Below are 25,594 nucleotides of genomic sequence, written 5' to 3' on the forward strand. Positions count from 1 at the left end.
TCATTTCTATGGACAGTTACATCAAGAAAATTCAAATTACAATTTCTTTCTTCCTCTACAGTAAATTTTACAGAAGGGACTAAATTATTGAGATTATTAAGGAATTCCTGGAGATTTTCGTGAACTGGCCAAATACAGAAGATATCATCCACATATCTAAACCAAATAACTTTTTGGGGCAAAATTCTTGGTAAGAGTTTTGTCTCAAAAAATTCCATGTAAATATTGCTAAGGACAGGAGATAATGGATTGCCCATAGCCATGCCAAACTTTTGTACAAAAAATTCCCCATTAAAACAAAATTTACTATCTTTGATACATAACCTTATGAGACTAATGAGGTTTGCCACACTTAAGGGAATGTCATGACGTTCTAATTCCTCCTCCAAATATTCAAGTAAGTCATCTACAGGCACTTTTGTAAATAAAGAGACATCAAAACTAACCATATTAAAATCAAAATTCAAATTTAAACTACTCAATTTGTTTATAAAATCAACATTGTTTTTAACATTCGTGTTAGAAATGTTTCTAACACGAATGTTAAAAACAATGTTGATTTTATAAACAAATTTAGACCATCCTATTAACTGGAGTCAAGCAAGAGCCTTAATCCCATGTAATGACACAGTTAAAAGGAATATCATTGAATCTTGTTTCATCAAGTCAAATAATAAAAATGTTCTAAATTTAAGTCTTGGTTTATTTAAACTTGATGCTTTCATAATGAAAAAAAGCTGTAGATAAATATGAGCAACAAAATTAATATATTCAGTTTTTACATTTTTGGACTGTAAAGAAACTTTGTGATTTAGGTTAGGGTCAATCTGTTTAGGATTGTGACCGTGTGATATCCGATAAGCCTGGATTCTCTTTTAATTTTTACCCTTTTGACAATTAACCATCTGGTATTCTTGATCTTGAGTTGTACCTGAGACCTTTCTCTCCAATTGTTCTTCATTAATTCCTTGACAATGTCTGAGTAAAGACGAAAGCGCTTGGATTTCTGCCTATCATTTTCCTGTGGAATTTGCTTATATATATATATATATATATATATATATATATATATATATATATATATATATATATATATATATATATATATATATAATACTTCTAGGGCACAACAATTTTTCACGGATACAACATTCATTGAATAGAATGGCTTTCTCACTGTTAACCAGCTTTTTTGAAATTGCGTCATATTTTTTCTAATTATTTTCTTTACTTCAGGTTCATGGTTACTAATGGACACATAATGGGTTCTTCCATTTACTCCAGTATTTTACATGCAACAGCTGTTTCGTCAACTTATACGTATTGACGTTATCAAGCGTACTGATACAAATATGAGCCTACATGCGTTTTGTGACGTCATGAGGACGGAAAGGTAGTACAATTGCCAGATACCTAGTTTTAAGTATTTACAAAAGACTATAGTGAAACATAAAATAAGACATATAAATAAATATGTTAACAACAGAAATTATATAAAAAGTTGAAAGTAAGTTATTATATACACGTTTTATACAAATAAATATATATAAATTAACATATATGTTTAATTCACTGAATGTCAGTGTTGCGCTCATGTCCGCGTGTGGTGGTTTTGTTTCACGCGGTTGAAGGGCTGCCTCCTACATGAGGGCAAGGATCGGTCTGCCTCACGTTGGATGTTAAGGTTGGGGCGTTGCATAGCAATGCTGACAGCTTCTGATATCAATAAACGATTTTAGTTGCCTTCCTTGTGTATTATTTTGGTGTTTGTGAGAAGTTCTTGTAAGGATGGTTTTTTATTGTGGGTATCCACAAAGTGCTGATGAATGGCTCCTTGGTTTCTGTGGGCCTGCATGCGACGTTTGAGTGTAGTGGTTGTGTATCCGATATAGCATTTTTGGGGGGACTGACATTGCTCGTCAGCACAGACAAACTTGTATGCTATATCAGATTTAACTTCTTTCTCCGTCGATGGGGCCGTACTATTTTTCATTACCAATGAGGCCGTAAGGTTTGGTTTGCAGTAAATCCTTGCTGTTATTTTGTTATATGGCGCTAGGGGGGTGGTTCCTCTTCGCTTTCCTTTCATCTTCGTGGTGTTTGTTGTATGGTATCTGATGGTATATCACTATTTCTTTGTCTTTGTCTTGTGTGTTGTTCCTCGGGGTCGGGTTATGGAAAGCCTCTAATCTCTTTTTGACAACTTGCTGGATCATGTCATCTGGATAGCCGTTATTTGTGAGCAGCTGTTGAACTCTGTTGATTTCTTCGTTAGTCGCTTTCCACGTGGAACAGTGTGTTATGGCGCGTTTTATGTATGCATTTACCACAGATCATTTATATCAGGGCATTCTCCTCTAGCATTTAAGCATCTCCCAGCGTCTGTCTTTTTAGTGTATACGGTGGTATTGTATTTGTTGTTCTTTAGGGTCACAAGTACGTCCAAGAAAGGGAGTATCTTCTCATCACTTCTTTCTACCGTAAAATTTAATGTAGAATTTGCTTGGAGTTTATGTACTATTTCTTCTATGTCATTGTCGCCCTTTGTTGTGATAAAGATATCATCAATATATCTCCCATAGATTCTGGGTTTTGGGTGTTCTTCAAATGTGACCTCTTCTGTGTGTGCCATGTATGCGTTTGCGAAAAGAACCCCGAGGGGGGAACCCATTGCCACGCCGTCCTTTTGCCGATATATTTCGCCCCTATGTGAGAGGAATGGGGCTTCCTTTGCACATGCTTCCGGCATCTCTTTTAAGATTTTTTCGGGGATCGGTAATGGTGGTTTCTCAGAGCGGTATATCTTGTCCATGATGATTTGTATTGTTTCATCCACTGGAACGCTAGTAAATAAACTTTCAACGTCCAGGGATGCTATGTCTTCGTCGGGTGCGGTGTCTTGCAGTAGGTCGATGAATTCCGTCGATGATTTTAGCGAGAACGTTGAGGGAATGTACGGCGTTATAATTTCATTCAATTTCTTAGCCACTTTATACATGGGGGATGTCATTTGGGATATAATGGGCCGTAGTGGGTTTCCCTGTTTGTGGATCTTGACTGTGCCGTAGCAGTATCCGGGTGTAAAGTCTCCGATGATTTTTGGAAAGCTTACTGTTCTCTGTTCTTTGTTTGTCTTTTTCAGTTAGTCTCATTATTTTCTTTTTGAGGTCATTTGTTGGGTCTTTTTTTAAGTGGCTGAAACTTATTATTATCACTTAGTATATTATCCATTTTGGTGTCGTATTCATCACTATTCATTATGACGTACACTGCGGTTTTATCTCCTTTGCGTATTATTATGGTTTCGTTTTCTCTCAGTTCTTTTGCCGCTTTTTTTAGCTGTGGACTGACTATGCGACTAAAGTAGTTACCACGTGTTCTATTGGCCTCACCCAGTAATTCAGCGATGCACTCTTGTTTAAGTTCGATTTTGCGTTCTTCTTTCAGTCGCAGTAGTTTATCGATTAATACTTCTGTATTAATCCTCTTGGATTCAGGGTGTGGTCTTCGTATGTAATGGCAGTTCAGGCCTAGATTTAGTAACTGCTTTTGGTGTTCACTCAACTCTATTCCTGATACGTTAATGTACCCGGCTTTTTTCTCTTCGTTTCTCACTGGTCCACCGTTTAATATCAGAAGCTTTTTGCTATGCCTTGCACTGACTATTTTCGAATGCTTTTCTATTTCTCTTTCCACTTGTTGTTGCACAGCACATTGGGTCTCTGTGGTAGTAGTATTACAGAATTTACTCCACTTTGTTGCTCTTTCTTCTTGCAGTTTGGTGATCTTTTCTGCTGATTCTTCCATTCGTCGTCGGAGGTATTTTTCCACCTCGTTACAACTCGACCGTGCCCGGCCATTATAATTAATACTTCTAGGGCACAATTTTTCACGGATACAACATTCATTAAATAGAATGGCTTTCTCACTGTTAACCAGCTTTTTTGAAATTGCTTCATATTTTCTAATTATTTTCTTTACTTCATTGTTCAGGTTACTAATGGACACATAATCGGGTTCTTCCATTTACTCCAGTATTTTTACACGCGACAGCTGTTTCGTCAACCTATACGTATTGACGTTATCAAGCGTACTGATACAAATATGTTGTTTAAGATTAAGCTGGCCTTGTGCCAGCACGGGCTCTTGCTCACAGAGCAGCCCGTATATCTATACAAATATGAGCCTACATGCGTTTTGTGACGTCATGAGGACGGAAAGGTAGTACAATTGCCAGATACCTAGTTTTAAGTATTTACAAAAGACTATAGTGAAACATAAAATAAGACATATAAATAAATATGTTAACAACAGAAGTTATATAAAAAGTTGAAAGTAAGTTATTATATACACATTATACATAAATATATATTAATTACATATATATTTAATTCACTGAATGTCAGTGTTGCGCTCCTGTCCGCGTGTGGTGGTTTTGTTCCACGGTTGAAGGGCTGCCTCCTACATGAGGGCAAGGATCGGTCTGCCTCACGTTGGATGTTAAGGTTGGGGCGTCGCATAGCAATGCTGACAGCTTCTGATATCAATAAACGATTTTAGTTGCCTTCCTTGTGTATTATTTTGGTGTTTGTGAGAAGTTCTTGTAAGGATGGTTTTTTATTGTGGGTATCCACAAAGTGCTGATGAATGGCTCCTTGGTTTCTGTGGGCCTGCATGCGACGTTTGAGTGTAGTGGTTGTGTGTCCGATATAGCATTTTTGGGGGGACTGACATTGCTCGTCAGCACAGACAAACTTGTATATTATATCAGATTTAACCTCTTTCTCCGTCGATGGGGCCGTACTATTTTTCATTACCAATGAGGCCGTAAGGTGCCCCCTTTCTTGGACGTACTTGTGACCCAAAAGAACAACAAATACAATACCACCATATACACTAAAAAGACAGATGCTGGGATATGCTTAAATGCTTAGAGGAGAATGCCCTGATGACAATATAAACGATCTGTGGTAAATGCATACATAAAACGCGCCATAACACACTGTTCCACGTGGAAAGCGACTAACGAAGAAATCAACAGAGTTCAACAGCTGCTCACAAATAACGGCTATCCAGATGACATGATCCAGCAAGTTGTCAAAAAGAGATTAGAGGCTTTCCATAACCCGACCCCGAGGAACAACACACAAGACAAAGACAAAGAAATAGTGATATACCATCAGATACCATACAACAAACACCACGAAGATGAAAGGAAAGCGAAGAGGAACCACCCCCCTAGCGCCATATAACAAAATAACAGCAAGGATTTACTGCAAACCAAACCTTACGGCCTCATTGGTAATGAAAAATAGTACGGCCCCATCGACGGAGAAAGAAGTTAAATCTGATATAGTATACAAGTTTGTCTGTGCTGACGAGCAATGTCAGTCCCCCCAAAAATGCTATATCGGACACACAACCACTACACTCAAACGTCGCATGCAGGCCCACAGAAACCAAGGAGAGCCATTCATCAGCACTTTGTGGATACCCACAATAAAAAAACCATCCTTACAAGAACTTCTCACAAACACCAAAATAATACACAAGGAAGGCAACTAAAATCGTTTATTGATATCAGAAGCTGTCAGCATTGCTATGCAACGCCCCAAACAACCTTAACATCCAACGTGAGGCAGACCGATCCTTGCCCTCATGTAGGAGCAGCCCTTCAACCGCGTGGAACAAAACCACCACACGCGGACAGGAGCGCAACACTGACATTCAGTGAATTAAATATATATGTAATTAATATATATTTATGTATAACGTGTATATAATAACTTACTTTCAACTTTTTATATAATTTCTGTTGTTAAACATATTTATTTATATGTCTTATTTTATGTTTCACTATAGTCTTTTGTAAATACTTTAAAACTAGGTATCTGGCAATTGTACTACCTTTCCGTCCTCATGACGTCACAAAACGCATGTGAGCTCATAATTTTGTATAGATATACGGGCTGATCTGTGAGCAAGAGCCCGTGCTGGCACAAGGCCAGCTTAATCTTAAACAACATATTTGTATCAGTACGCTTGATAGCGTCAATACGTATAGGTTGACGAAACAGCTGTCGCGTGTAAAAATACTGGAGTAAATGGAAGAACCCCATTATGGTGTCGCATTAGTAACCTGAACAATGAAGTAGGCAAAGAAAATAATTAGAAAATATGAGGCACTTTCTAAAAGCTGGATAACAGTGAGAAAGCCATTCTATTCAATGAATGATATTATATATATATATATATATATATATATATATATATATATATAATATATATATATATATATATATATATGTATGATGTATGTATGTATGTATGTATTCTTGGGTAAAAGACATCAGAAAACGAAATTATCTATCTATACATAGCCTGCGCAAATGCTTAATGATAGAGAGAAAAAAATTAATCTAATTACTACTTACGCATAAGGTAAGACCTTACCGGCCGCTCCACCCCCTACCCCCTTCCATAGCTGCTAAATTGTAACCAGTCAGCACCCAAGTTACGTTAGGTTTGAATTTTTAGGTTCTTTTAGTGCCCCATGATCTTAGCCATTTTTGCATGAAACCCCCCTAATGAGTGTGCATGTAAAAACGGCTAGCTGGAATCTTCCGAAAAATTACCAATTCCCAGATTACTTTATCATGGATTAAAAACGAGACTTTCAGAAATATTTAGTAGTTGCTTATACACTTTGTTCATGAAATATGAAGTTGGCAATACTGATTCTAAGTAAACAATGTGACAGCCCTGAGAGCTGGTGACGACAACTTCTAGTTCTACCTAAAGTGAAATTGCTTAGGTAAGAAAAACCGAGTACCTACGTAAATTGTCAGGTCAGTCAGTCAGTCAGCGTTTCACGAATCAGAAGACGTCGTGAAGCGAACATGGAGACGAATGAAACGAAAGAAGGAACGGGATTTCGTGAAGGAGAAGTACTCTTCGACGTGAACAAGAAGGTGAGAAAAAAGGAGGTCCTCTAAAAAGGTCTTTTTTCCTCTTTCGTTTTGCTGGACGTTTTGCCCATAAGGAAGGCTGCAGTAGTCTGACGCTTCCTTGTGGCCTGGTTTATCCTTGTCCTGACCTGATGTTCGACCCATTCTTGGGCAATCTAAACGTAACCTGTTTAGGCCATTTTGTATTTGTAACGTTCCTAGGTACCTAGGCTAGGCTAGTACTACTAGGCTAGTAGGTAGGTAGGTCTAGGGTACTAGTTATCTACGGCGGCCTAGACTAGGTAGTATAAAAGTTGTGGTTTTTCTATGCAGTTTTACGCTACTGAACAAGAATTGTAAGTAATAGGCTATTTATTATTCGGACGACTGTAATTAGCTAACCCCCAGGGGCCAGTACTAAACACGGCAAAATAGGTACATTGGACAGCCCCCAACCCCTAGTGGATGTCGTATCCGCGGTTACGTTTCCTTGCAGTCCGTGCGGACTTCTTCTGTAGAAATACTGCTAGGTAGCCTACAACCCAACAGTAGGCTAGCTAGTTAACAACTAGGTATAGCTATAACTAAGCCTAGGTATCATTTGAGTAAAACTGAAGAACACTAGTACTGCTCCCCTCTAGGTTCAGTAAGTTCCTGTACCGTGCATGGGATTGAACAGAAAAGCATATAGGGAAAAAAACTGCATGGTACAGGGGTGGACCATGTACGATCAATGTGTACAACCCCAAGAAAAGTACATTATAATGCGTCCTGACACCGGAGTAGAGGTCTTTAGCTCCGTTTCTCACCAACAACAAGTCGCGACTGATGCCCATCTCCGATGTCAGGACGCATTATAATGTACTTCTTTTGGGGTTGTTCACGTTGATCGTACATGGTCCGCCCCTGTACCATGCGGTTTTTTACCCTATACTACGGTAAACAATCACAAACGATCCGCCATCATCACGCTGGCCGGGTCATATTCACTCTATTTTGTTCATGAAACTTACCTGTCAGATATATATATAGCTGTATTCTCCGACGTCCGACAGAATTTCAAAACTCCCGGCACACGCAGTGGGCGGCCAGGTGGTTAGTACCCATTCCCGCCGCTGGGAGGCGGATATCAGGAATCATTCCCATTTTCTATTCAGATTTTTCTCTGTCGCGGTAGTGAAAACACCTGTTTCCACTACCTCCGCCTAGGATTTTGAAACTTCATTAGCCGCTTAAGTATCCTACTTATTTTTTTGAATGATTGACTGGATTTGTGGCTAGGCATACGCTATCATAAATTAATTAAAATTTTTTCATTGCATATGATGTCTGAATCTAGTTAGCCTAGTTTCAGATTTTGTTGTCTGCAACGGGTAAGGGGAGGCTACCGAAACCTCGGTAGACACTCGTTTTAGTATACATGTTTTCTTTGTTGAGAGATCAATGTAATTAGTGTAATGTTGACTGATTCCGAAAGAGACGTATGATTCGTATGTACGCAAATTAGAGCGTGATAGAATCAGGAGGTCTTCCTCCACAGTACCAGTAGACTTTATTTGCCTAACCCTGTGGTATGGCTTACGGGCCTAGAGGAAGTTCTGTGAGAAGTAATGCCCTTTCTATTATTGTGGATTACATCAAGTAAGCTTGAAAAAGTGCTCGCTCTCCCCAATCAGTGTTGTGAGTGTAGTGATGTTGATTTGCCCCTAGTGTTGTGGAGGGGGCGTCAGATCGGTCCTATAACGCCTCTAGGTCTAAACCTCTGTCGGACTCCCAGGACCAGGGAGGGGGCAAGTTTGAAACAAAACCGAAGGAGGGTTACGGGAACCCCCACCGATCTGGCGTCCCTTCGGCAGGATAAGGCTGCCAAAAGATCGTGCACGTGCACGAATCATGAAAGATTGCTTCTCGTCCTCCCTCCGAGGCGTCCTCCCCGCAGGTTGGAGCTCTCGGAAGGACTCGCGCCCTCTAAGAAGCTTTAGAGAAGAGGACGCTTCACGTCCTCTCTCTCGTCAGGATGGGAACGTCAGATCCGCCCCATAACGCCTCTAGGGCCTGGACCTCTGTCGGACTCCCAGGATAGGGAGAGGGCATGTCGAAAGCCGAAGGAGGGTTACGGGGAAACCCACATCGATCTGGCGTCCCTTATGGCTTGACTTAATATCGATAAGCGTGACAAAGACGCCAAAATGTCGCACAGGCGGCTGTCGTCTTGAGTCAAGAGATTAAAAATGTCCTTAAGGCAGGACCCTCACAAGGACGCCCTTTCGAGACATTCAACGCTCTATCGAGAGGAAGACTTCGTTTTGCACTTCCTCCATCTAGACTGAAAGGAGAGCTGGGGATCTGGTACGAAACAGGAGAAGAGAATCAGGATTGAAAGTACCGTCTTCTTCTCAAGGAGATCGCCAATTTGGTGGACTCCAAGGAGGGTCTTATTTGTCATCGGCTAGGTTTCCTCCCTCGCTCATGGCGTACGGTATACGTTATGTGACGTTCGCTTTACTACGAAAAACGGGATATTGTTCAAGCTCATAAGATTGACGTCCGGCAAGCTGATTTGCATAGTCAAATAGCTCGCCAAGACCATCTTTACTCGTCCCTAAGGACGCTCTGTCAGCGGACAGAGATGACACTGGAACAGACTATCCTAGTTTTCGACAGAGAGGGCAAAGAAATTCCTCAATACCCAAGAACACACAGGCGTCCTTTTAATGACCCTTCTGCAGTGGTCGATGACCGTGACAAAGAGCAAGATGTCGCACAGCCGGCCGTCGTTTTTTGTCAAGAGTGGGCGACGTCCTGAAGACTCGTCCTGATGACGTTTCACCGTACTTATGCTTAGGACGCTCGCGTTTCATGAGCGCTCTCCCTCGCCAGGAAGCCTCTCAAGTTACTCCGTGTTGACAGAACGTCATGCACTTTATGGATTACGCTTCCCTTGATGTTCGTCACTCTTCTATTCCCGGACGCTCTTCAGACGCTCAAAGAATGCAATCAGGACGTCGGGCAAGCACCTCGCGACGATGCCTTTCGGGAACGCTCGGCGTTCCTTTTTTGAGCGGCTGTCGGATATGTTTCATTTGCATTACTAAGACGCAAATGTTTCCACAGGCGGCCACGTCTTTGTTAGAAGGTAACGAAAGTCTTTAAGGCCGTCTTGGAGACGATTAAAGCCTTACGTCTTCCTATAGTGCTCTCACACTTCAGGAGCATGTGCGGCTCTCCAGGACGCTTTTCGGGTGCCTTTCAGAAGACGCTCGACGTCATAAACATTGATAAGCTTTTTGGAAGACGCTTCGAGTCTTACACATCTGGACGCTCGCCAGGACGCTAGCGAGGACGCTCGCCAGGACGCTAGCGAGGACGCTTTTGAAGACGCTACGGCATCCTACACGTCATGACTCTCGGTAGAGCACTTGCCAGACGTTCTTCAGAACGATAGGCCGTCCTACGCATCAAGACGTTTCGCAGGATTCCTGCAAGAACGCTCTTCATGAGAGGCGTCGTCGAAGTAGAGGAAGGAGTTTGGTCTCGTCAAGATGTCTACTTCTCTTTCTACGAAGGGAGCGTTCAAGGAGAATCCATCACTTGATGAATTCCAGGAAAACTGTAGAAGCAGATTTCGGTGTCATAAACGCCTCGTCTGCTTTCGGGATTGCGCTGCCGAAGGGGAACATTAAGGTCATCCTGTCGTAAGCCCAGTCCTCTAATCAGGAATCCTGCCCCTTCCTCGATTCTGCGGGAATCGGGAAGGCTATATGCTCGAATTCCTGGATTACTTTCCCGTCATGCAATTGGTTAGTTCTCATTGACAAAGTTCTTAATAACATTTTATCGCATAAGCGGATAAGTAACAAAATTTCGAAAGAGCTCTCATTCATTAGTCAGAGGCTCATCCAGGAAAAAGACTTATAGACTACGTCCATGAAGTCTTATGTCAAATATCATAAGAAGCTTGAACTTTCCTTTTCGATCTTCGGTTCTCACTTGAGGATTTCCATTTGAATAATATTATTCCTTTTCTTGGCAAAGAGAATGAAGACAGTCGATTTCCATTCTCTCTCTCTTCCTCGTCGAGGAAAGAATGTAGTAGAGAATTAGATGTTCAAGTACGCAAATACTTAGGTATTTTATCTTTCGCGTCATATTACTAATGTAAGTTCAAGTCATATACGCATATCGTGGTTACCTCTACAGATGGCAACCGAAAGGACTGTTATTTTAAGTGTATTTAAGGTCGGTCCTTCCTGCAAACTTCCAAGGAGTTTCCGGTGTAAGGACAATGCTTGAAGGTATTGGTTACAACAACACCAACTCAGCTTCTGCATGTAGCGAATTATGTTTTCGCTTAAATATGCCCTGCTTGAGAATTTTCTTATGATCGATAATAGTAACGAAACTATTCCTTCGTATAAGAGAGTAGCTGGTAACTCAGGCAGAATAGTGCGAAACGAGAGGTTGCTGTCATTGTGGATGACGCAGTATATTTAATCGTACTCCCCCTCCCGGCACTTTCCAGGAGTTTCCGATTTAACATTTGGTAATTAAGCGTAATGTTACGACAACACAAAATCAGGCTTCTTGTATTAGCGAATTCTGTTTCGCTTAGATATGCAACTTGAGAGTTTTCTGTTCAAATAATGGAAAATCTATTCCTTAGATGAATAGAATAGCTGGCAACTCGGCATAAGACTGCGAAAGGTGGGGAACATAAGCTGCTGCCTGTAACTGTCACAGTGTCTCACACTGTCACCAACTCAGTGTTAGGTAGCTCGTTGTACTGCTCAGTCGGTTTACGTCTCTCTCTCCCGCGGGATTGATTTACGAACCGTATCTCTGCCCTACAATCATGACTTTTGCCTCGGGTTGAGGGTTTTGGGGATTTCTGGTAATCATGAATAAAACGACTTCCTTTTGCTAAGAAATTTTCAACAGAGATATCTCTTAGACATGTTCGGCGCTGCTTACCGAACTGTAACAGAATTCTGTTTACGAGTCTACCGCCGCATAGCACTATATAATGCTCTACTGCTTATGCAAGCGCAGCCTTATTAGGGAAGGAAGCATGCTTAGTGAGGGAATGGATGAGTCTGCTGGGGACCATTTCCTCGCTGGAGAAGCTTGTTTCCCTGAATAGACTGCAATTCAGACCTCTACAGTTTTTCATACAGGAGAACTGAAATAACATCAAAGATCTAGAGATAATTCTAAAAAACGTCTCTCTGGGTTAAGGATCACCTCAGGTGATAATGAGAGGGAGCCAGGCATCCGGACAGAGGTCCCTGGCACATAATCTAAAAGAATTGGAAGCAATTTGGTTGGCTCTCCAGTTCCTCGAAGAGTGAGGTTTTGGTCGAGTGGTCCAAATCATCTCAGATAATTCCGCAGCTCTCTCATATCCCAAGAAAAGAGAGATGGTTATCGGCATAGGCACGGAACGTAACGATCCGTAAGAGGTTCGTTACACGATGCCACGTCCGTGCGGATCTTCTCGATCGACGGCAGCAACTACTGACGTTTTGACTTTTGAGTAATCCTCGCTTAGAAGTATGTCGAGAGTTGTGGAGACTTTGGGGACGTCCTTTTCGTAGATTTTGCAATATTGAAGACGAAAGAAAAGCTTCCTCTACGTTGCGCCCTTATTCTCGATCCGAGAGCGGTAGCAATAGACGCCATCCTATAGTATGGAATGGGGATAGTTTGGTTTAGCCCTTTTCCCCTATTCAAAGCTTAGGAAATGTAATAAGATAATCGCTGGCGTCAGAGGGAGTGAGAAAGACGCTGATCGCCCATGTTGGCCTTACGAGAGGCTGGATTCACAGAGGTCACGTCCTTCAGAGAGCACTTCCAAGGACCTTCCCCGAGAGAATCGGTCTACTCTAACAGCCTCACTTCGAGAGGTACCTAAAATCTCTCCGCTCTGAGTCTGAATGCGTTCAGACTGTCAAGAAGCGAGAGGAATCTTTCAAGATTAATTGCAAGTCTCATTGCCAAAGCAGCAGTGCTGCATATTTTGACAGTGTACCAATCGGAGTGGCCGTTTCTGACATAGGGCATGGAAGAGTGACTGTTTCCTCTACTCTGACCTCTGTGAATGACTTTACCGCCTTCCCATTCCGTCTGAAGTATGGGATAAGCTAACAGTCCCAACGGATTGTAGAATGGACGGAAATATGTTGTTGACGCCTCTAGGCTCAGATTCGGATCTGTCAACAACAAAAGCCCTTCACGATCTTTGAGGTCTGCGGAAATCTGATGGAACTTAGACGTAGTCTGAAGTTCTTGATGTCAAAGCATTTCGAACCTCTCCTTTCTGTAAACTTAATACACGTGACCAAAGGCCTAATTTTCTAAACCCACTCTAGCTACGGCAATGAGGGGGTTTTAGTTTTGAGTTTTAGCCATCATCAGAGGTTTTGGCTTTAGAGACATAATTCGGTGTCCTCTAAGCCTTCCGTTCTTGCTAAGAACAAAACCCGTCTAACCCTTGGCCCAGAGGCCTGGAGATCAAGGGGATGGCACAAATTATTGGGCAAGAGCCACAGAGAGTCCTGTGCCCTTCGGGCTCTCAAGTTTTATCTTTGATAAAACTAAAGAAAGTCAAGGTCATTATTCGGACAATCTGCACGGTGTTCCGTAAAAAGACCAGACTTGCCCGCCCATGTCGAAGAACGCCCTGGCGTTATTTTTAAGAGTCTTTCTAAGAGGCTCATTCGTCATGTTTGAACAAGATTTGAAACCTTTTAAAGTAAGTGCTCACGAGGTGAGGGAGGCCGGCCTCGGAAGCATTTCAACAGAGCATGACACTCAGTAATATCCGAGTGCCACGTTTGAGCGAAGCAACTCTGTGTTCGCCTTCACACTCCCGACGGGATGTGAAGACGACATATGAGATCTGCGAGTCGCTAGGACCATACATATCCGTAGAAATATTATTGGGGAGGCAGGAAGCAGCGAATTCCTATCCTATAGAAAAAGGGATAGGTGTGCTTTTAACTTTGAAGGGTTGGTCGCTTTGAGGCGCTTTCCTTTCGTTAGCCTAGAAGTTATGGGACTAACTTCGATAGGTTAGGTCATGTGGTGGGGTTTTAGCTTCGTTGCCCTCACAGTATGTCAATATGGTCTAGTCACATTGTGGTCACGCCCCGTTGACAGATCATCTAGAGCGCACCAACTACACAGTCCTACCTTGTTGGGCAACTCTAGTAAAGCAAAAGCAAGACTTCTTGTTACAGTATCAAGAAGTCAGCTATGCTAACAGGTAAGGAATCAAGATGTCAATCATCTGCACTTGAGGGTGTTTCCTAAATCCTTCTATTCTGTCCCCTCCCACCACCCCTCCAATGGTGGGGGATTCAGCTATATATATATCTGACAGGTTAAGTTTTCATGAACAAAATGTTATTGTTATGATACAATAAAGTTTGTTCATACTTACCTGGCAGATATATAATTAAAGTACCCCACCCACCTCCCTCAGGGTACAGTGGTATGAAAATCTGAATAGAAAATGGAATGATTCCTGATATCCGCCTCCCAGCGGCGGGAAGTGGGGTACTAACCACCTGCCGCCCACTGGCGTGTGCCGGGGAGTTTTTGAAATTCTGTCGGACGTCGGAGAATACAGCTATATATATACTGCCAGGTAAGTATTGAACAAACTTTATTGTATCATAACAATAACATATTTAATTGGTGAAACAAGATAAAATTACAGCTCTAATCATACCATTCAAAGATTGAAGTTTCATCAACATAATGTATATATCAAGCCCCATACGAATTAAAATAAGCATGTGACTCTTCGTAATATGTTTTCAAGGCAGTTTTGAAATCAATATGGCGGCTATTGTCAGGCTTGGCCGGGTCTAATCACGTACTATCCCACCATCTTTTTTTCCCCAGCCTTCCCAGCACTCATTTGACAATGTTTAGCGTATATGTAATGTTTATTGATCTTACTCAAGATTGCAGTTGTAATCAGCACAATAAAACAATATTTTGTTGCCTATATTAGTGAAAGTATGAAACTTGTTATTCCCGGGGTCATGGTTTGAACTGAATTCATTTTTACCTTGTAATCGGTAGTTTTATCCTTATTGCCATCACAACTGAAACTCCACAGTGCTTAATTGATTGTAATTATACACATTATTGGTCTTAATCCACTCCAAGTTGCACTTGAACCACGTTGCTGTTCCTGGTTCCTAAGCGCTCAATCCACAGACACAGTTATGAGCAGCAGACGACGACACTGTTTATGAGATGCAAAGCTTCATTTCCTTAATTGTTTACTTTACTCATTATTTAGTTTAACTTTACTTTGTTACTTCAAAATGTTAATTTAATTCATGTCTATTATCCTTTTCTTGCAACCAAATTACCCCGAAAAATTACAGATATTTCTAAATTAGATACAATCCAATGTCTCTAACCTTGTCATACATCTGGCTGCCGAAAACCATCGCAGAGCAGACGATGATTATTGGATTATATATATACTATATATATATATTTCTTTTTTGCTAGCACTTTTCATTGATTTAAGTCTATATTAGTATTTTGATTTTTTTAATACTGTATGCCAGAAAGAAATGTAACCTTTAATGTTTGCATGCTAAGTATGGCAAAATCATTGTTGCCACATTAGTGCAGCTTCACACATACGCCGATGCATTATCATAAACTGTTTCCATGAATTCTAGTTGTCATAGTAATGCTATAATGATAAAATTGCTTTAATATTTATGTATGTATACTTTCAATACATAGGCTAATTTCACCAATTTCTACATTTTGTGTAAGTCTTATGCCCAGTTTAGAGGGTGAACACACACCATTTGGCAACAGAGAGAGAGAGAGAAAGGAAGGTGAAGGAAGGAAGAAGGACAGGCATGGAACTTTTTAATCCAGGGGTCATGGTTTGAACTGAATTCATTTTTACCTTGTAATCGGTGGTTTTATCCTTACTGCCATCACAACTGAAACTCCACAGTGCTTATTTGATTGTAATTATACACTTTTTGGTTTTAATTCACTCCTCATTGCACTTGAACCACGTTGCTGTTCCTGGTTCCTAAGTACTCACTCCACAAACACAGTTACGAGCAGCGGACAACAACAGTGATTATGAGGTGCAAAGCTTTATTCCCTTAATTGTTTACTTTACTCATTATTTAGTTTAACTTTACTTTGCTACTTCAAAATGTTTATTTAATTCATGTCTATTATCCCTTTTTTGCAAACCAAATTAACCTTGAAAAAATTAACAGATATTTCTTGAAGTAACAAACGAGCAAACGATGGCAAAATGACTCACACATACGCTGATGCATTTACAAACTGTTTCCATGAATTCTAGTTGTCATAGTAATGCAGTAATGATAAAATTGCTGTAATATGTATATATACTGGAAATAGATACGCTAATTTCACTTATTTCCCCAGTTTTGTGTAAGTCTTATACCCAGTTTGGAGGGTATACACATACCAATTGGAAACACTGATAAACAATTGAAGAGCACGAAGAATGCCGTAAGTACCATTCACAAGCTAAACTGTTGACATTTGAGTCAGGAATCTAGTTACTTTTTTACAACGAATATTTTCAAATTAAGAATCATGAATATGTAAAAATATTTATGCAATTCATGAACTTATACTGCCGTTTAACTGTTTATTTAAATAATTATCTGGTGCACATTACCACTACTTCTACCAAATATCGTAGTTTCCTTAAAAAAGTAGTGGTTGGAAGTCTTTGTTTACAATTGTTGTGATGAAAGTGCCCCAGTGTCTATGGGTACAAGTGGTGTGCTGCGGATTTAGCACAGGAAATGGAAGTTTGTTGACACAAGCGACTCCGCAAAAACATCGAGATGGCGTCAATCTTCTAAATATTCCGAGTTGTAAGTAAAAATTTCAAAAGCGTCATGGAGGTAGTGTGCACTGCGTAGGGCCAGACTTTTCATTGCCCTCTGTTTAATCTTAAAATAAGGCCTTTATGCAACTTTGGAGAAAATACTTACTTCGAAGGAGAGTAGAGGTCTTGAGCTCCTCCTCTCCACCAACACTCTGACTGATGACCACCTCCGGTGTCAGGACATGTTAAAGTACTTTTTTGGGGGGGTGGGTGGCCTCAAACGTGTATCAGTGCTTGGCTAGTCCAGTCGGTTGTTGACCCTAGTAGTCTTCAGTTTTACCATAATTTCTTGTCTGAAAAAAATTCAAAAAGTAGTATAAACTGTAACGCAGTAAAACTGAGATAATTTGAGAAATATACCATCTTTTGTATACCTATAGGCTTATTTTTACTTTCATCCCTGAGGGGTTACCTAGTACAAAGCATGGCATCTTGCAGAGCTTCCACCATGTTTATCCCTAGTACCAGACCCTCGGAGATGAATGTAAAACATAATCGAAAGGCAGTAAAATACAAAGCAAGTAGAGTACAAGGATGTATTTAACTTAACCTAATCCAACCTATGCCTCTAGGCCCGTATCTGGCTGGAGGAGTAAGATTCTGTTGGCAGTAAATATTCAAGGAAGGTCCAAAATGTTTATTTAATTCATGTCTATTATCCCTTTTTTGCAACCAAATTAACCTTGAAAAATTACAGATATTTCTGAAGTACAAACGAGCAAACGATGGCAAAATGACTCACACATACGCTGATGCATTTACAAACTGTTTCCATGAATCCTAGTTGTCATAGTAATGCAGTAATGATAAAATTGCTGTAATATGTATATATACTAGAAATAGATACGCTAATTTCACTTATTTCCCCAGTTTTGTGTAAGTCTTATACCCAGTTTGGAGGGTATACACATACCAATTGGAAACACTGATAAACAATTGAAGAGCACGAAGAATGCCGTAAGTACCATTCACAAGCTAAACTGTTAGACATTTGAGTCAGGAATCTAGTTACTTTTTTACAACGAATATTTTCAAATTAGGAATCATGAATATGTAAAAATATTTATGCAATTCATGAACTTATACTGCCGTTTAACTGTTTATTTAAATAATTATCTGGTGCACATTACCACTACTTCTACCAAATATCGTAGTTTCCTTAAAAAAGTAGTGGTTGGAAGTCTTTGTTTACAATTGTTGTGATGAAAGTGCCCCAGTGTCTATGGGTACAAGTGGTGTGCGGATTTAGCACAGGAAATGGGAAGTTTGTTGACACAAGCGACTCCGCAAACATCGAGATGGCGTCAATCTTCTAAATATTCCGAGTTGTAAGTAAAAATTTCAAAAGCGTCATGGAGGTAGTGTGCACTGCGTAGGGCCAGACTTTTCATTGCCCTCTGTTTAATCTTAAAATAAGGCCTTTATGTAACTTTGGAGAAAATACTTACTTCGAAAGGAGAGTAGAGGTCTTGAGCTCCTCCTCTCACCACCAACAACTCATGACTGATGACCACCTCCGGTGTCAGGACATGTTAAAGTACTTTTTGGGTGGGTGGCCTCAAACGTGGTAGTCAGTGGCTTGGCTAGTCCAGTCGGTTGTTGACCCTAGTAGTCTTCAGTTTTACCATAATTTCTTGTCTGAAAAATTCAAAAAGGTGTATGTAAACTGTAACGCAGTAAAACTGAGATAATTTTGAGAAATATACCATCTTTTGTATACCTATAGGCTTATTTTTACTTTCATCCCTGAGGGGTTACCTAGTACAAAGCATGGCATCTTGCAGAGCTTCCACCATGTTTATCCCTAGTACCAGACCCTCGGAGATGAATGTAAAACATAATCGAAAGGCAGTAAAATACAAAGCAAGTAGAGTACAAGGATGTATTTAACTTAACCTAATCCAACCTATGCCTCTAGGCCCGTATCTGGCTGGAGGAGTAAGATTCTGTTGGCAGTAAATATTCAAGGAAGGTCCAAAATGTTTATTTAATTCATGTCTATTATCCCTTTTTTGCAACCAAATTAACCTTGAAAAATTACAGATATTTCTGAAGTACAAACGAGCAAACGATGGCAAAATGACTCACACATACGCTGATGCATTTACAAACTGTTTCCATGAATCCTAGTTGTCATAGTAATGCAGTAATGATAAAATTGCTGTAATATGTATATATAGAAATAGATTACGCTAATTTCACTTATTTCCCCAGTTTTGTGTAAGTCTTATACCCAGTTTGGAGGGTATACACATACCAATTGGAAACACTGATAAACAATTGAAGAGCACGAAGAATGCCGTAAGTACCATTCACAAGCTAAACTGTTGACATTTGAGTCAGGAATCTAGTTACTTTTTTACAACGAATATTTTCAAATTAAGAATCATGAATATGTAAAAATATTTATGCAATTCATGAACTTATACTGCCGTTTAACTGTTTATTTAAATAATTATCTGGTGCACATTACCACTACTTCTACCAAATATCGTAGTTTCCTTAAAAAAGTAGTGGTTGGAAGTCTTTGTTTACAATTGTTGTGATGAAAGTGCCCCAGTGTCTATGGGTACAAGTGGTGTGCGGATTTAGCACAGGAAATGGGAAGTTTGTTGACACAAGCGACTCCGCAAACATTGAGATGGCGTCAATCTTCTAAATATTCCGAGTTGTAAGTAAAAATTTCAAAAGCGTCATGGAGGTAGTGTGCACTGCGTAGGGCCGACTTTTCATTGCCCTCTGTTTAATCTTAAAATAAGGCCTTTATGTAACTTTTTGGAGAAAATACTTACTTCGAAAGGAGAGTAGAGTCTTGAGCTCTCCTCTCACCACCAACAACTCATGACTGATGACCACCTCCGGTGTCAGGACATGTTAAAGTACTTTTTGGGTGGGTGGCCTCAAACGTGGTAGTCAGTGGCTTGGCTAGTCCAGTCGGTTGTTGACCCTAGTAGTCTTCAGTTTGTTCATGCCACTTACCTGACAGATATATATATAGCTGTATTTTCTGAAGTCCGACAGAATTTCAAAACTCGCGGCACACGCAGTGGGCGGCCAGGTGGTAGTACCCATTCCGCCGCTGGGAGGCGGATATCAGGAACCATTCCCATTTTCTATTCATATTTTTTTCTGTCGCCGGTCGGTAAACAACTGTTTACAGACCTCTGCTCAGGATTTTTTGGATTGGACCTCGCTTTTAAGTATCTGATTGGTTTTTTTGGTAGTGAATTGATTGTTTGAATTGGCATGCGCGATAGTGGACCGTTTTTTGACTTTGGATTGGCTTTTCTGTAAACGTGATGTCTGGATCAAGTGCTGTGAGTTTCAGAGTGTGTGTGAGGACTGATTGTAAGGTGAGGCTACCGAAAGCATCGGTAGACCCCCACACAGTATGTATGAGTTTGTAGGGGGCGGATAATTGTTTTTGGTGGATAATCGTGCAATGAATGTGAGAGATTGACCGATGATGATTGGAGAGTATATGAGTCCTATCGCCTTAAATTGGAACGCGATAGGATCAGGAGGTCTTCTCCAGGAGTGGTTCTACCAAAGGTAAGGCTAACATCTCTCCTGTATTAACACCTGTAGAGTTTGCATCTCCTAAACCTGTGTTGCCTTCGGGCTCTGATTCTGTGTCGGGAGAAGCTAATGCTCTCTCTCTTATTTTGGAGTCTCTACGCACTCTGGAGACAAAGTGAAAGCCTTGGAAACTGGCTCGGTGCAAGTGTGGTGATCGTGCCCCTAGTGTTGTGGATGGGGGCATCAGATCGGCCCCATAATGCTCTAGGCCTAGACCTCTATCGGACTCCCAAGACTCAGGGAGAGGTATGTCGAAAGCCGCAAGAGGGTTTAGGGTTTCGGGGGCTCCCCACCGTCTGGCGTCCCTTCGGCAGGCCTTTGTTGCAAAGTCCCAGGCTGCCAAGGAGCGCCGCACGAGCGCGCGTCCTGAAGGAGTGCTTTTCGTCCTCCGAAGCGTCCTCCCCGCGCAAGGGGTGGAGCCGCTCGGAGAGACTCTTGTCCTCTGAAAAGGACGTTCGTGTTGAGGACGCTTCACGTCCTGTATCGCCGCTTTCGTCGGAGGATGCGTATGCAGCTTTTCCGCCTCAGAGGGGTAAGATCTCTCCGATGAGGACGCTGGGTTGCGTGCACAGGCGCGTCTACCTGAGAAGCAGGTAGCTGTACCTGTGAGAAGGAAGGAGGCGTCCCCTCGCCCCTCGTCTTCTCGCAGGATCAGTCCTGCTTCCTCGTTCGTTCCTCTCCAACGAAGAACATCTTTTGTCCCTTCAGGACCAGCTATCGACGCTTATGGCTCAGAGGACTCGCCCAGCAGCAGTCGAGCCTAAGCGGAGGAAGGACCTTAGACTGCCGTCAAGAGGACGAAGCAGTCTCCTTCTCCCTCCCCTACTTCGTCTCGTTCGCCGATCGTGTCTCCTTCGGCGATTCGCCGATCTCGTTCGTCCTCTAGGAAGACGTTGCGTCAAGACGCTTTTGAGGACTCGGCAGGACGCTCAGCACGACGTTCGACAGGACGCTCGCAGGACTTTGGACCCAAAGGACGTCATTGGACGCTAGGCAGGACGCGAGGCAGGGACGCTTGGCAGGACGCTTGGCAGGACGTTCGGCAGGACGCTCGACAGGACCTTGTCAGGACGCTCGGCAGGACGCTTGGCAGGACGCTCGGCAGGACGTTCATCAGGACGCTCGCCAGGACGCTCTCCAGGACGCTCGCCAGGACGCTTGGCAGGACGCTCGACAGGACGTTCAGGACGCTCTTCAAGACGCTTTTGGGACTCCGACCAAGAAGTCGTACCCCAAGACGCTAGTTTGCGCGCACATGCACGTATTCCGGCTAACATGTCTTCCTTTCGTGTAAGAAACGTAAGGACGCTTCTCTGGCAAGTGAGGCTGCCTCGGGTGTCGCTAAGGACGCTCGTCCTCGTCAGGACGCTCTACCTGCTTCAAGTGGTAAGCGCCATAAAGAAGACAGCCGAAATAAGGCTTCATCCAGTAAGGATAGGGGTCCTCCCTTTGATTAAGACAAGACCCGACAGTTAGTACGCCCCTCTCCGGACAGGCGGTCTCCTCTTCCGTTTAGAGAAGAAGAGAGCTGAGTAGTTCGGCTGACTCGGTTGAAGAGGAACCTTCTGCTGCCCCTTCAATCTCAGATTATAAAGTTTCTCGCGGCTGTTGCGTTCGTCCTTCGAGGACAAGATTTCAGCCTGCAGCTCCCAAGTCTCCTCCTTTGCAGTTTTCATCCTCTAAGACTGGTAAAACCCCGGAGTTTGTTGAGATGAAAACTTCGCTCTCCACTAAACGGGCGTTCAAGAAACTCCAAGATTGGATGGTATGAAGGAGAGATCAAGGCAAGACGACTTTCGCTTTGCCTCCAGCTAGACTCAGCGGAAAAGGGGGTATTTGGTATAGAACCAAAGACAAGAAGTAGGGGTTCGTATCCCTTCTTCAGCTCAAGGAGATTTCTCCCCAGCTTGGTGGATTCGCAGAGGAGGTCTCTTTTATCCTCTGCTAAAGTGACCTGGACCTCTACGGAGACGGACCATCATTTGAAGGGTCTGCTCCGGACTCTTGAAGTTTTCAACTTCCTTGACTGGTGCTTGGGAGTTCTGGATCTGCAAGCGAGAAGCCCAGAATCTCTCAGTCTGGGGGAGCTGTCCAGCGTGTTAGCATGTATGGACAAAGCCGTCAGGGATGGTTCGGAGGAGATCGTCTCTCATTTTGGAAAGGAACTGGCCTTATTGAAGAAGAGAGCTTTGCTGTGCAATTTCACAGCTCGTTCAGTGACTCCAGCTCAGAAAGCAGATTGCTTTTTTTCTCCTCTTTCGCAAACCATCTCTTCACACCCCCAGGACTTTAGTAAAGGACCTGACTAGCAGTTTGCAAGAGAAGGCAACGCAGGACCTCTTAGCCCAGTCTACAAGACGTTCGGCAGTACCTTCAACTTCTTCAGCTTCGGTTCGAGCCGCCGAAGAAGGTTAAGCCCTTTCGTGGGGCTCCCCCCTCGAGAGCAGCTCCTCGAGGGAGAGGGTTTTCACGAGGAAGAGCTTCCTTTAAGTCAAAGCCTTCCAAGTGAGAAGCATGTCCTTCAGACACCAGTCGGAGCCAGACTGAAGTTTTTTGCGGGAGCGTGGAGAGAGAGGGACACGGACTCTTGGTCCCTCAAGATCGTGGAGCAGGGGTACAAGATCCCCTCCCCTTTTTAGATCTTCCTCCTCTTTCTACGACTCCCAGAGACCTTTCTCCATCCTATCAGGGAGAGAGAAGCAAGTGTTATTCGATCTTCTTCAACAAATGATGAGAAAAGAGCGGTGGAACAAGTCGCGGACCTGGGGTCTCCAGGTTTTTACAACAGGATTTTCCTATACCGAAGCAGTCGTCAGTTGGCGTCCAGTTCTAGATGTAAGCAGGCTCAATCTTTTCGTGGAAAAGACCAAATTCACGATGGAGACGCCTCATTCTGTTCTGGGAGCCTTGAGACCGGGCGACTGGATGGTGTCCTTAGACTTGCAGGACGCGTACTTTCACATCCCGATCCACCCTCTTTCAAGAAAGTATCTAAGGTTTGTCTTAGACAAAAAGTGTGGCAGTTCAGAGCTATGTGTTTCGGCCTGACCACGGCTCCAATGGTGTTCACTGTAGTCATGAAGAATGTGGCGAGGTGGCTACACTCTTTGGGGATAAGAGTTTCCCTGACCTCGACGACTGGCTGATCAGAGCGTCGTCGAGAGAAAAAGTGTCTGAAGGACTTGCAGTTCACTTTAGCCCTAGCAAAGTCCCTGGACTTCTTGTCAACCTCGAAAAGTCGCATCTGACCCCGACACAGTCCATCGTGTATCTGGGGATTCAGATGGATTCAGTGGCTTTTCGAGCGTTTCCGTCCTAGGAACGTCAGCGGCTAGGTTTTAAAAGAAAAAGATCTCGGCTTCTTAGGGAAAGAGACTTGCTCGCGAGGGAATGGATGAGTCTGCGGGGAACCATTTCCTCGCTAGAAAGGTTGTTTCCTTGGGAAGACTGCACCTCAGGCCTCTCCAGTTTTTCCTTGCGGACGAGTGGAAGGCAAGGACGATCTCAATGCCATATTGGGAATATCTCTTCCGATAAAGAACCATCTAAGATGGTGGTTCGACCCTCAGAAGCTACAGGAGGGCGTGTCCTAAGTCTTCTGAGCCCCGACCTAGTGTTGTTCTCCGACGCTTCCATCACGGGCTGGGGAGCAACACTAGGAGGAAGGAAGTGTCAGGCTCCTGGAGAGGGGAACGAGGTAGCCTGGCACATAAATGTCAAAGAGCTTGCAGCAATCTTTCTGTCTCTGCAGTTCTTCGAAAGGAGTTTGAAGAACAGATTGTTCAGGTAAACTCAGACAATACCACAGCACTCGCTTATTTGAAAAATCAGGGAGGAACACACTCCAGAACTTTGTTTTCCTGGTGAGGGAGATTCTGCTGTGGGCGAAGAGAAGAAAGGTGACAATCCTGACGAGGTTCATTGCAGGAGTGCAAAACGTCAGGGCCGATCTTCTCAGTCGTCGGGAACAATCCTACCGACGGAATGGACCTTGAACAAAGACGTGTGTCGAGACCTTTGGAGGTTGTGGGGACATCCTCTGGTCGACTTATTCGCGACGTCAAGGACCAAGAGACTTCCTCTTTATTGCTCCCCGGGTCCTGGATCCAGAAGCGATCGCTGTAGACGCGTTGCTTTGGAATTGGACGGGTCTAGATCTGTACGCCTTCCCACCATTCAAGATTTTGGGGAAGTCATGAGGAAGTTTGCGGCCTCAGAGGGACGAGGTTGACCCTGATCGCTCCGATGTGGCCAGCGAGAGAATGGTTCACAGAGGTCATGTCTTTCCTTGTAGACTTTCCAAGGGACATTGCCCTGGAGGAAAGATCTACTCAACAGCCTCACTAACTTGCGAAAGGTTTCACCAAAACCAAAACCGCCGCTCTGGGTCTGACTGCGTTCAGACTATCGAAAAGTTGGCCAGAGCGAGAGGTTTTTCGAAAGCAGCTGCGAGAGCAATCGCAAATGCAAGACGTGCTTCCACAAGAGCTGTTTACAATCGAAGTGGCTTCCTTCAGGGCATGGTGTAAAAAGGAGGGAGTTTCCTCTTCCTCGACCTCTGTGAACCAGATAGCTGATTTTCTGCTCTTTCTCAGGAATGTGCAGAAATTAGCGGTCCTACCATCAAGGGATATAAAAGCATGTTGTCAGCGGTTTTTTAGGCACAGAGGCCTTGACCTTTTCTGACAACAAGGACATTCATGATCTTTTAAAATCTTTCGAGACTTCGAAGATTCCACAAATGAGACCTCCGTCATGGAACCTTGACGTGGTTCTTAAGTTCCTAATGTCAAGCCCTTTCGAACCGCTTCAGGCAGCGTCTCTTCGAAACTTGACAAGGAAGGCTCTTTTCCTAACTTCTCTTGCGACGGCTAAGAGAGTTAGTGAGATTCAAGCGTTTAGTAATTTAGTGGATTCAAAGGAGACAATGCTGTCTGCTCTTTGAACCCAACTTTCTTGGCGAAGAATGAAAATCCTTCGAATCCTTGGCCGAAAACTTTCGAGATCAAGGGTATGTCAAGTCTGGTGGGCCAAGAACCAGAGAGAGCCCTGTGCCCGGTCAGGGCTCTCAAGTTCTATGTACATAGAACAAAAGAGGTAAGAGGTCCTCAGGTAATCTCTGGTGCTCTGTGAAGAGACCAGA

At 42.8% G+C, this 25,594-nt stretch overlaps 1 protein-coding gene across 1 annotated transcript in view; it reads left to right on the top strand.

The window, feature by feature from the left end:
• Positions 1–6,590: 6,590 nt before the first annotated feature.
• The window catches only part of LOC135205471 (survival motor neuron protein 1-like), a gene marked incomplete in the record, with an annotated part of 172,391 nt that continues 153,387 nt past the window's right edge, over positions 6,591–25,594 (top strand). The window contains 1 exon segment of the mRNA XM_064236160.1: positions 6,591–6,971. Within this exon segment, the coding sequence (XP_064092230.1) occupies positions 6,900–6,971 (72 nt within the window).

The sequence above is a fragment of the Macrobrachium nipponense genome, chromosome 24, assembly GCF_015104395.2.
Source record: "Macrobrachium nipponense isolate FS-2020 chromosome 24, ASM1510439v2, whole genome shotgun sequence".
Taxonomy (NCBI): Eukaryota; Metazoa; Arthropoda; class Malacostraca; order Decapoda; family Palaemonidae; genus Macrobrachium; species Macrobrachium nipponense.